This window comes from Chiloscyllium plagiosum, unplaced genomic scaffold, assembly GCF_037043375.1.
Source record: "Chiloscyllium plagiosum isolate Xiang-an unplaced genomic scaffold, Cpla_swu_hap1 HiC_scaffold_4, whole genome shotgun sequence".
NCBI classification, from domain to species: Eukaryota; Metazoa; Chordata; class Chondrichthyes; order Orectolobiformes; family Hemiscylliidae; genus Chiloscyllium; species Chiloscyllium plagiosum.
The window spans coordinates 33,662,282-33,674,647 of record NW_028270142.1 but is presented as its reverse complement, the minus strand read 5'-3'; the positions used below and the strand labels follow the sequence as shown (position 1 = coordinate 33,674,647).

Genomic DNA, 12,366 nt, shown 5'->3' with positions numbered 1-12,366 from the left:
ACTGGGCAATTCAGTGGTTTAATCAAATTCTTATATTTGTGACAACTTGGGGAACAGTGGGGCTTGATTTACAGCATCCTATTCCCATAAACTGTGACAGTGGCAAGGAAACAAATTCAACTTTTGAAGGGAAATTGAATAATCATACAATAAGAGAAAACTGCAGGTCGAAGTGGGGCAAACTGGATAGCACTTCCAAAGGCATGACGGCTTAAAATGACAACTCTTGTCCTGCAAGATTGTTTATGATTTCACGCATCTGCAAACATTAAAAACACTGGAGAAACACAGCAAACCTGGCAGCATCTGTGGAAAGGAAAACAGATAATGTTTCAACTCCACTATGGCTCTTCTTTAGAGCAAAGGAAGTAATTTGTGGACTTGAAAGACGAATGTTGTTCCCCTCTCCAAAGATGCTGCCAGACGGCTGACTTTTTCCAGCATCATGCGGTTGTTCCGCGATTCTAAGATTACACTCACTCGAGTCCAGGTATTTAAGTTAAGGGAACCCCAAAAAGCATAACCAGGTGACAGTAAAAGGTACAAAGGCAGTTATAAAAAGTTGCTGGAGATCAGAGGCAGAGTCAGAGTGTGGTGCTGGAAAATCACAGCTGGTCAGGCAGCATCCAAGGAGCAGGAGAGTCGATGCTTCGAGTATAAGGTATTCATCTGCTTATGCTCGACTCTCCTGTTCCTTGGATAAGACAGTATGGCTAGGAACAAAAAAGTTATAAAGAGCCTGCAATGACATCTGCATACCTGGTAATACTTAGCTGCTGCTTTCAACCCTTCATCATTTTCAAGATTCTGTTCTGATGCAATTTGGCTGGCAAGAGCTCCAATGTTGAACAAAATACAGGTCTTTTCAAATCCCAAACTCGCAAAGGCTGCAATCAAATACGAGAAATAAGAAAAGTACAGTAGTTACAATTGCTTAAACTGGAATAGTTTTTGGATATTATAGATTCCGATAGGGAATTTTACTAATGTAATGTTAAAAGACTAAATGGGAATCTCTCTCTGGACATTAAATTAAAGAACATTCTCGAAGTGGGTGGGGACAACAGTCAGGCAAGGATGGGAATGACGCCCCACTCCAATTAGACAGTCATTTGCTACTATTCCCCTACTATTATCAGATTAAACTATCATTCAATCTCTTCCATTCAGAAATGCTTTCGAGCCATCCTCCAAACTTATGAGGCATCATACCTACATTGTCTTGGGGAAATCACTGGGTCAGGAAATCATCTGCATAACGATTCCCCAGGATTAGGTCTTTAGCATTTTCTCAGAGGATGATCTCATCCTGCCATTGCACCTGGGGTAACATGTGACTGAGTGACTCAGGGTTGTCTTGTGTGGCATGTGACTGTGGGGGAGTAGCCAGAGCATCTGTTAGCAGAGCAACTGACCTGTATGAAGGGAATGTGTTTTCTTTGTTCAGTGCCTCACTTTGACTCGACTTCACATGCCTGCGAAGAGGGTCAAAGAGAGTCACCTAGCTTTAATAAACTTTAACTGTCTGGAGAGGTTGGTGCGTGCGAATAGCATCTCGTGTGAGAAACCTCGGGAAAAGAACCTACCTCGGGAAAAGAACCTAACACAAGGAACTAATTTGTGTTTTATATGTCAAATTGTTTTGCACTAAATACAATGTCGTTAATGTCCCTGTTCAGTTAAGATTCAGTATCAGTAATGCACCAACTCAGTGGTGACACAAAGATTTCAGTAAAGCACAACATATTCATACTAAATATATGGGGATGAATTTTAACTTCAATGGTCACAAGAATTTGTGCCAAATTTGCTTAACATACCAGATTTGCATCTCCCTTCACTTTTGAAGTTTTTTTCCCAAATACAAATCAACTAGTTTGGGGAAGGTGGCTGTGTAGTGGTAATTCAGAACTCCAGGCTAACATTCCAGGGAAACGACATTTCGGGCATAAGCCCTTCTTCTGAAGAAGGGCTTATGCCCAAAACGTCAATTCTCCTGCTCCTTGGATGCTGCCTGGCCTGCTGCGCTTTTCCAGCAACACATTTTTCAGCTCTGATCTCCAGCATCTGCAGTCCCCACTTTCTCCTAACATTCTAGGGACATAGGTTTGAATTCCACCATAGCAACTAGTGAAATCTGAATTCAATAATCTGAATTTAAAAAGCCTGATCAAATAGTAATAACGTAACCATTGTCAATTGTCATAAAAATCCACCTAGTTTACTGACATCTTTTAGGGAAGGAAATCTGCTACCCTTGCCCACAGCAGTGTGGTTGATTCTTAAATGCCTTCTGAAATGCCATAGGAAGGCATTCAGTACAAAGGCAAAAGAAAATGCCAGCCCTGCCAGCCATGTCCACATGCCATACAAATATAAAGAAAAATTATTTTGATAATAGCTAACCTTTACCTTGAAAATGCAAGAGTGATTAGCTTTCTGGAGAAAGACCTGCTTTATGCCCATGATATTTAACGCCTTTGAGACACAATCATAATTGGCTGTTCTTAAAGTCAGTGAATAAATTCTCGACTGCACCCTATCTCCATAACAGAATTGTTTTTGTCAATCATTCAGTAAAGGTATGAAAAAAATTTCCCACATGGTGCATTATCTCCAATTGTTACCCACACAAAAGATCTTACAGAGAATTGTGCTTCTTTCCTTTGTCAAGAGGTCTTACTTCTTCATAAAGGAGCAAAAATGGAACTTTTTTTGATGAAACATGAAATAAAGTGTTATCATTTTAGATTAAAAATCACAACACCAGGTTATAGTCCAACAGGTTTAATTGGAAGCACTAGCTTTCGGAGTGCCGCTCCTTCATCAGGTGGATGTGGAGGACACAATTTTAAGACACAGAGGTTATAGCAAAAGTTTACAGTGTGACGTAACTGAAATTATACATTGAAAAATACCTTGATTATTTGTTGAGTTTTTCATCTGTTCGAATACCATGATAGTTTCACTTCTTTCATGTGTAAATCACAAAACTTTATTAAAAAGTTACATTATCAGGTTAACTGTAACAATTGGTGTTAGCCCCGTGTTCTCTGTCTGTGCCATAATGTTTAGACTGGTTGTAATCTAAAAAGTGAGTTAACAGAGTCTTACGTAAACTCATGCAGTTTTGAGCAAAGTACAATGTAACTCTGCAAGTACATGTTCACCCCACAAACATATGTATACGTGTGCATGTGGGTTTGCGTGTGCGCATGTGTATCTGGGGTGGGGGGTTGTGTGCGTGTAGGAGCACGCGCGCGTGTGTGTGTGTGTGTGTGTGCGCAAGTGTGCGTGTAATGCAATGGTGGTCACCTGTAGTGTAACATGAACCCAAGGTCCTGGTTGAGGCCCTCCCTATGGGTATGGAACTTAGCTATTAGCCTCTGCTCGGCCACTTTTCCCTGCTGCCTGTCCCCAAGTCTGCCTTGGAGGATGGTCACCCGAAGGTCCGAGGTCGAATGTCCTGGACTGCTGAAGTGTTCCCCAACTGGGAGGGAACACTCCTGTCTGTTGATTATTGTGCGGTACTCATGCATCTGTTGCCATAGCCTTTGCTCAGTTTCCCAAATATACCATGCCTCAGGATATCCTTGCCTGCAACGTATAAGATAGAAAACGTTGGCTGAGTCACATGAGTACCTGCCACATACATGGTGGGAGGTATCCCCATGTATAATGGTGGTAAGCATATCCACACTCTGACACGTCCTGCAGCGCCTACCGTGACATGGTTGTATGGAGTTGTCCTGAAAGCCGGGCAGCTTGCTACAATGACCTGTTGGAGGTTTGGCGGTTGTTAAAAGCAAGCAGTGGAGGTTCGGAGAAGGTCTTGGCGAGGTCCTCCTCCTCATCGATAATGTGCTGCAGGTGGCGAACAACATGGCATAGTTTTTCAGCTCCTGAAAAATACTGGACAACGAAGGGTACCCTGTCGGTTGCGGCACGTGTCTGTGTCCTGAGGAGGTCATGACAGTTTGTTACTGTGGCACGTCAGAACTGGCAGTCGATGAATTGAGCATTATACCCCGTCCTTATGAGGGCATCCCCGAGTACTTCCAGGTGCCAGTCCTCCTCATCGGAACAGATCCAATGTATACGTTGGGTTTGTCCATAGGGGCTGGCTGTTTTAATATGTTTTGGGTGGAAGCTGGAGACATGCAACATTGTGAGGTTGTCTGTGGATTTGCAGCAGAGTGTGGTGCTGAGGTGCCCATCCTTGATGGAGAGGCGTGTGTCCAAGAATGAGACAGATAGTCAAGAGTAGTCCATGGTGAGTTTGATGGTGGGATGAAACTTGTTGATATCACTGTGTAGTTTTATCAGTGACTCCTCGCCATGGGTCCAGAGGAAGAAAATGTCGTCAATGTACCTGGTGTATAATGTTGGTTGGAGGTCCTGCGTTGAGAAGAAGTTTTGTTCGAACCTGTGCATGAAAATGTTGGCATATTGTGGTGCAAATTTGTTCCCATGGCTGTTCAATGTGTCTGGTTGTCAAAGGTGAATACATTGTGATCGAGGATAAAGCAGATGAGTTGTGGGATGGTGTTTGGAGATTAGCAATTGTTGGTGTTGAGTACTGAGGCTATTGCCACGATGCCGTCATTGTGGAGGGTGCTGGTGTGGAGTGCTGAAATGTCATCACACTGTAAACTTTTGCTATAAATTCTGTGTCTTACAAGAAGAGGGTTACCTCAGATTACAACAGGATCTGGACCAGATGGGCCAATGGGCTGAGAAGTGGCAGATGGAGTTATCCTAAGAATAGTTAATGCAATGTCAAAAAAGGTACAAAAGAAAGTGAAAAGAAATAAAGATAGAATTCAGGAAGAGATAAAGCAAAATAAACAAAATTCAACATTTTAAATTCTACACAAGTCACTAAAATCTGACGAAAACAGACTCCACAACTTGTCAAAGCATATTTTCAGTGCTGGAGATATTAGTTACCAGTAAGTCACAATGCTTATGGTTTATTTATAAAGAAGCAAAACACTGCATAACCTGGTAATCCAATGACAGAACAGAAATTATGGGAAATAAACAGGCATGAAGGCATGTGAGGAGAAAGTAAGTGTGAACATTTCAGAACTGGATAAAATCGAATCTATAACAGGTTCTAAACAAATAAAGATGCACTGAAGGAGGGGTGGACAAACAAAGGTTTACAGTAAAATGAAAGGCAAGAGTAATTAAATGATTAAAAAAAAAGTGTGATAACCCAAGTGAAAAATTACATGGCAATTGGGCAAGAAATAAAAAAAAAATGATGGCCTTAAATTCAGAATAAATTGAGATCTCAATTATCGACAGCCATTTTCCAAAACAAAGATTATGATCATAAATTGTTAAATTCAACGATTAGTCTCTGAAAGGCTGCAAAGTGCTTATTTTAATGAAGTATTAGTCATCAAGCTTCTGTTAAGCTTTTTTGGAATAGAAGGTTCAAGTTGGAAATTGGAGGAGAATTCAAGTGAGAGGTAATCTGAAGCTCAGAGTCACATTTGCAGACTGAATTATGGCATTCTTTAAAACAATCTAATCAAGAGTTTGGTATCCCAAAATAATAAAAAAATGTCACTGTCGGCCAGGAATAAAACATTATTTAAATAACTGCAGGTAAAGTTCTTCTCTACAGCAACAAAATAGGGAGGGAAAGGGGAAAGGGAAATGTTAAAAAAAAAAGAGACAATTTCTGGGGCTTTTGGAGCAATGGAGTCAAAGTCTACTAGCAGGAAAGAGCAAAAGAGGAGACAGGAAGGTACACAGGCAAAGATGCAACTAATTAGGGAGAATTTTAGAGAAAAAAAGGGGATAGAGAAGGAGGATGAAAAAGATGATTGATTGAATAAAACAGTAAACAAAAGTGGCTGAGGAGAGAGAAAAGTTCAGCCAGGATTTTTAAAAAGTAAGATATTTCTCTCGGGAAACCCTGAAAATAAGTACTTACAAAGTTTAACAGATCCTCCAAATAGCGACCCTTTATCGAATGCATCTTTCCAGGTGAACGTTAAACAAAGCTTTTGGCAGGGGGGGGGGGGGAAGAAAAAAAATCATTAAGTCACAGATTGTCAGGTTTCTTGAAACATCAGCTTTGAAAAAATTAAGCATTTCATTGCATGTACTACACTACCAATTAGTAGCCTTTTTGTGCATGAAATTCCAGTGAAGGTATCTTGCATGGTCAAAGCTGGATGCACAGAGTTTAAAATTTTATTTCTTTACTCTTGTACCATGATAGGGAGATAGCAACTGTGGTCAGGGAAACAAATAATATTTTAAAATTGCCTAAAAAATATATTAAACTATTTAAATGCCTTTTTTGAGCCATGTAGCATTTCTAAAAAAATAAATCCAAGTGAAACAAATCATATGCACACAATCATAAATTTTGACACCTGTAAACGAAATGAAAATGGAATTGTATTAATTTTAGAATAATGCTCTCTCAAGGACAGAACATTTGATTTGCTTATGATCAAAGAGCCAACAAATTGAAATGTCTAGAGCAGAAGTACTTGTCAAGTACTTGTCATGTGCTTAAACCTTCTCACAAACCCTGAAGGCTTGTGTGCTCTATTTTTTAAAAGAAATCAGGAGTTACCAATATCTGAAATTCAAAATACTCATTCTTATGCCCATAGCCACATTTTGTATCGATATAATCCTGTGCAGCCCAACCGACATTCAACCCCATCCCCTTGCATGTTCCCAATTTGCATGGCTAGAGTGTACGGTCACCCCAAGTATAACTGACTCAGCTTCAATCACTCGGGCTGTAATATCTGGAATTTGATTGTTAAATGTCTACACATTTGTTTTTTTGAACATTCTTTCTGAAAGATCATTCAGGCAACCTTTTATTTCCTCCTAAAACTGGCTGAATTACCATTCTCAATCAGATTACACGTCTCTGAAGCCATTTGTAATATTTTATTATATTAAATATTCTGGATAAATTTAGTAGAAGGCAGCACTGCAACTATTTTAAAGCCTTTACAGGCCACCAGAGTAATTCTGGTACTATTATAAGGGTGGAAACTTACTTAAATGGATTTCAAACATGGAGTTCCAAGAAAGATGAGGTCAGGTTTTGGAGGTGACAACACATTCAAGGACGATGAAGTGGAAGGGATTTGAAATGGATTTTATTTTTGGACAAAGACAGAGTGGTGTTGATAGCAGATTCACAGGGGAAGAAAACAGCATTTGAAATAAGAACACAAGTAACTGTATCCACACCTGAGAAAACCAGGAATTTACAAGGTTATCAATTTAGTAAACACGAGTAAGGGAGCAGCGTGTTGGTTGTATAGTGAAGGTGAGGATCCAAGGAACGAGAGAGAAGCTAGAAAATAATCCATATTTAGTGTCTGAGGCCAGTCTAAGTGGAGGGGTACCCTTTGGGCTTGGAGAAGGGAGGTCGCAGAGGCACCTCACATTTGTTCTTGGAGACAAGGATGAAAGAAGTAGTGCACAGCAGTTTAAGATGACCACTGACTATAGAAAAATGCCCCTTAGAAGCAGAGCTGAGGGCAGTATCAGGGGCAACAGTATGTTGAGAAAGCAATGGGGCTGCAGCATGAAAATAGAGGTGTTGTGGATGAGGAAATCAGTACCTGCAGAAGTATGGCGATAAATGGAAAACAAAGGCTGGATAGGTGGAGTTTTTTCAAAGTTCAGGTCTAAATGCAATGGGGAGATGGTGGTGGAAAAGTTAAGATTTGTGATCTCGAGGCCCAGCCTGATGCTCGAGGGTCATGGGTTCAAATCTCACCACAGCAGTATGGTGTGTTACTTTGTGTCTGTTGCAAAAACTCACATGCTTCACTCATCTCTTTTACATAAGGAAATGTGCTATCTCGCCTGTGTGCTACTCTGTATCCACAACAACATTGTTGATTCTTAATTGCTCGAACATCAAAAAGTGTGTTTTGGATCTTAAAGTTTTAGTTCTGTTCGAGGGGTTTGGCTATGAATACAATGGCTATTCCCTTGCCGTGTAACGATCAATCATTCTTTATAATGTGCTTTGGAATATCCTGCAGCTATGATTTAAACAAGAACCTTCTTTGTCTTGGCTTAAATGAGTTCTTCTTCAGTCTTGCTATTTGGTTGCAGAGCTAAATTTTCCAATGTAAACAAGAATATATTTAGTACTTTCTATTATTTGCAGAGGCCCAGAAACTTGTTTAAACAAATCAAATCAATTTTCAAGAGTTTTTAGTTGACTTTTTGAAAAATTTGAACACGAAAAATGTGTCTGTGCTAAAACAATTTGCTTTTAAACCTTTAAGTCAATTCTACATGATTAACCATGATTTTCAGAATTGAAAAACGTTTCAATGTATGCCACTTAAATGCAATCTAATTTTCTCAAAATAGATGAGAATACTTATTAATTGATTACAATCATTTTTGTTTAATTTGATTTTTAATTTTGTAATTCCTTTCGTTTTGATTAAAGTATGACTGAATACAATTAAGTAATGAACAACATTTGCAATAACTGGAAGCCATGCCTATAACAAATACCCAACTTTCAACTCAAATTCTTGAGGATTTTAAACAGTCAGATGCTTCAGTTTGGTGCAAAATTAGCTGGGAGTGAAAATTTCTGTATACGTGGGTGGCACAGGAGGTTAATAATTAGTACTACTGCCTCAGATGCGCATATGTGAAAAATTCCCAGGGGAAAAAGTTTTTTTAAAAAACAATCAAATGACATCGGACATTTCTCCAGAGCTTCACAGTTGCAATCACCAAGCAGGAAATCTCAGCGGAATCCCTAGTAATAGGTCACTGTAATGGAATCCTATACAAAGCAGTTTTGGACAGTCTACTGAAGACAGAAAGTCAATTAATTAAGTCAGCAGTGGGACAGTAAAGCACAATCAAATTCCTGCAGTTATTTGATCAACCTGTTCAGAAGTACTATTATATATCTGAAAAAAATGGAACTTGAAGTCAGATCTTCTGGCGCAGAATAACCAGAAGTGCTGAGCAGATGATCCATCGTCGCCTACTCCAGAGGTCCCAAGCATCACAGTCTTCAGCCAATTCAATCCACTCCATGTCATACCAAGAAACAGTTGGAGGTACTGGATACTGAAAAGACTACAGGCCCTTCTGTCTGTAGAATCACACTCCTAACAATGCAGGAGGAGGCCATTCAGCTCGTTGAGTGTACACCAAACCTCTGAACAGCATCCCATCCAAACCCAGTCCTCTACCCTATATCTCAGTAACCCTACGTTTGGGGTGGCTAATTTACCCAGCCTACACATCCCTTGACACTACGGTCAATTTAACATGGCCAAGCCACCTAATCTTCACATCTGTGAATGGGCAGGAAACTGGAGCAAACTGTGGTAGAAAACTAGAGCATCTAGCAGAAACCCATGCAAGCATGGGGAGAATGTGCAACTCCATACAGATGCTCAAGGCTGGAATTGACCCCAGGTCCCTGGCGCTGAGGCAGCAGTGCTAGCCACTTAGCCATTTTGCTGCCAACAGTACTAAAGATTTGTGCTCCAGAACTTGCCACACTTAGCCAAGTTGTTCCGTTATGTAGTGACAACACTGGCATCTACACAACAATGCAGAAAATTGCCCAGCTGTGTCCTGTACATAAAAATCAGTACAAATCTAACGAGGCCAATTACTGCCTCAATCTACTCTCAAACAACATTAATATTACAAAACATCACACACAATGCTATAAAGTGACACCCAGTTTGGGTTTTGCTCCTGATCCCATTACATCCTTGGTTCAAACATGAACAAAAAGAGTTGAATTCCAGAGGCAAGACAAGAGTGACAGGTCTTGATATGAAAGCTGCATTTGACCAAATGTGGCATCAAGGAGCCCTAGCAAAGCTGGGACCAATGGGAATCAAACAGAAAACTCTTTACTGGTTGGAGTCATACATGGCATGCAGGAAAATGGTTGTGGTTGTTGCAGGTCAGCCATCTCTTCTGGAGTTCCTCGGGGTAGTGTCCTACTCCCAACCACCTCCTCACTATCATAAAAGGTGTTACATGGGGATGTTTGCCAATAATCAATGTCCAGCACCATTTGTGACTCCTCAGATAATGAAGCAGTCCATGTCCAAATGCAAGAAGAGCTAGACAAGATCCAGGTTTGGGGTGGAAAATGGCAATATTTGTGCCACACAAATATCAGGCCATGGCCATCTCCAACAAGAGACAACCCACACACACTGTTCTGGACATTCAATGGCAGTATCATTACTAAATTCTCATGATTAATATCCTGTAGGTTATCTTTAATCATAAACTCAACTGACACGCCACACAAATTCAGTTGCCACAACAGACCAAAAACTAGACATTCTGCAAGGAGTAGCTTGCCTCCTGAATCCCCAAAACCTGTCCACTATCAACAAGGCATCAGTCATGAGTGTGATGAATACATTCCACTTGCCTTGATAGCTGCAGCTCCAACAACACTCCAAAAGCTTGACACCATCCAGGGTCACGTGAGTGATGGATAAGTTGGAGCCTATTCTGAGGGTCAGGATTTACATGCATTCAGAAAGGCAAGGACTGATTAGGGAGAGTCAATAGGCTGTGTGTGTGGGTGAAATTGTGCTTCACTAACTTGATTGAGGTTTTGAAGCGGTGACAAAGAGAAGAGATGAATGTAGACATATAGACACTGTCTATACAGACTTCAGCAAAGCATTTGACATGGTTCCACATGGTAGACTGTTAGTAAGATTAATTGGCTTGAAGGTAGGAGACAGAGGATTGTTTCTCAGACTACAGACTGCGACCAGGGGTGTGCCACAGAGCTCAGTGCTGGACCCACTGCTTTTTGTCTTTTATATAAATGCTTTGAATGTGAACATAGGAGGCATGGTTAGTAAGGTTGCAGATGACACCAAAATAGATGGTGTAGTGGACAGTGAAAATTATATCAGTATATTGGAATCTTGATCAGATGGGCCAACAGACCCAGGAGTTACAGATGTAGTTTAATTTAGGTAAATGAGTGGTGCATTTTGGGAAGGCAAACCAGGGCATGACTTATACACTTAATGGTAGAGTGCTGCAAAACAAAGAGACCCAAGAGTGCAGTTGCATAGTTCCTTCAAGCATAGTCGTGGTGACAGGGTGGTGAAGCAAGCATTTGGCAGAACATTGACTATAGGAGTTGGAACATTAGGGGAGGCGACTTTTAGAATACTTCATACATTTCTTGTTGTTAAACTTTAGAGGGTGCAGAAAAGATTTACAAGTTACCAGAATTGGAGGGTTTGAGTTACAGAGAGAGAATGGGGCTTTTTTCTCTGAAGCATTGGAGACAAAGGGGTATGGATAGGATGAACAGCCAGTCATTTTTCTATGGCGGGAGAATCCAAAACTTGGGAGAGAATAGGTTTAAAAAATGAGGGGGGGGAAAAAGACTTAAAGGACCTCAAGGTAACCTTTTCACAAAAATACAGTGCACGTACTGAATGAGCTGCCAAAGGAAGTGATGGAGGTATATACAACATTTAAAAGGCATTAGGGGAAGTGTATGAATAGGGTTAAAAGGACATAGGCCAAATGCTGGCAAACAGACTCTGAAAATTGAGATGTCTGGTCAGCACAAATAGGTTGGACGAAAGGGTCTGTTCCCATGCTGTATGACTACGACAAAGCAGCTTGCTCTTTGACACCACATCCACCCCTTCCACTACCGACACTCAGTACACAGTGGCACAAATATCTATAAGATGCACTGCTGAAATTCACCAAAAGGTCCTTAGACAGCACTTTTCAAACACATGACCACTTCCGTCTGGAAGGACGATGACAACAGATACACGGGAACACCATATCTGCAAATTCCCCTCCAAGTTATTCACCATCCTGACTTAGAAATATATTGCTGTATCAAAATCCTGGAATTCCCTCCAAAACATTGTGGATTGACATATAGCACTTGGACTATATGTAGTTCAAGGCGGCGTTTGACCGCCATCTTCTCAAAGACAGTTACAGACACCCAATAAACATTGGCCCAGTCAGACAGAGGTCCCACATCCCACAGTAGACAATAGCTCTCAAATTTTCCTGCACGATTTTTAAAAATTTGCTATGCCAAAAAAAAGTGTTAAGTGACTTGTACATCAATCTGACAAAATACTGACAATGATAAGACACAAGCATGGTAACAAAATCTGCAGATTCATAGCTATTAACAAAGCACAATGTTAACCAATAAAAGATTCAGGACTTGCTTACTGGAAAGCAAAAGGCTAATTCATGACAGATCGCAAATTAAACTGATAAATCCTGTCTCTGGTTAGCTATTAGGGGGTAACAGTTTTTGACTCAATGTGATTCATTAAATTT

General features: G+C 40.5%; 1 protein-coding gene across 4 annotated transcripts in view; it reads right to left on the bottom strand.

Moving 5' to 3' along the window:
- pdcd6ip (programmed cell death 6 interacting protein) overlaps nucleotides 1-12,366 on the bottom strand; it is a 100,070-nt gene that overhangs the window by 62,726 nt on the left and 24,978 nt on the right. For all 4 annotated transcript variants that reach the window (XM_043688855.2, XM_043688857.2, XM_043688858.2 and 1 more), the window contains exons 3-4: nucleotides 5,951-6,020; nucleotides 760-887 (exon numbers count right to left, since the gene is read on the bottom strand). In XM_043688855.2, the coding sequence (XP_043544790.2) occupies nucleotides 760-887; nucleotides 5,951-6,020 (198 nt within the window). The remainder of the gene's footprint in view (nucleotides 1-759; nucleotides 888-5,950; nucleotides 6,021-12,366) is intronic.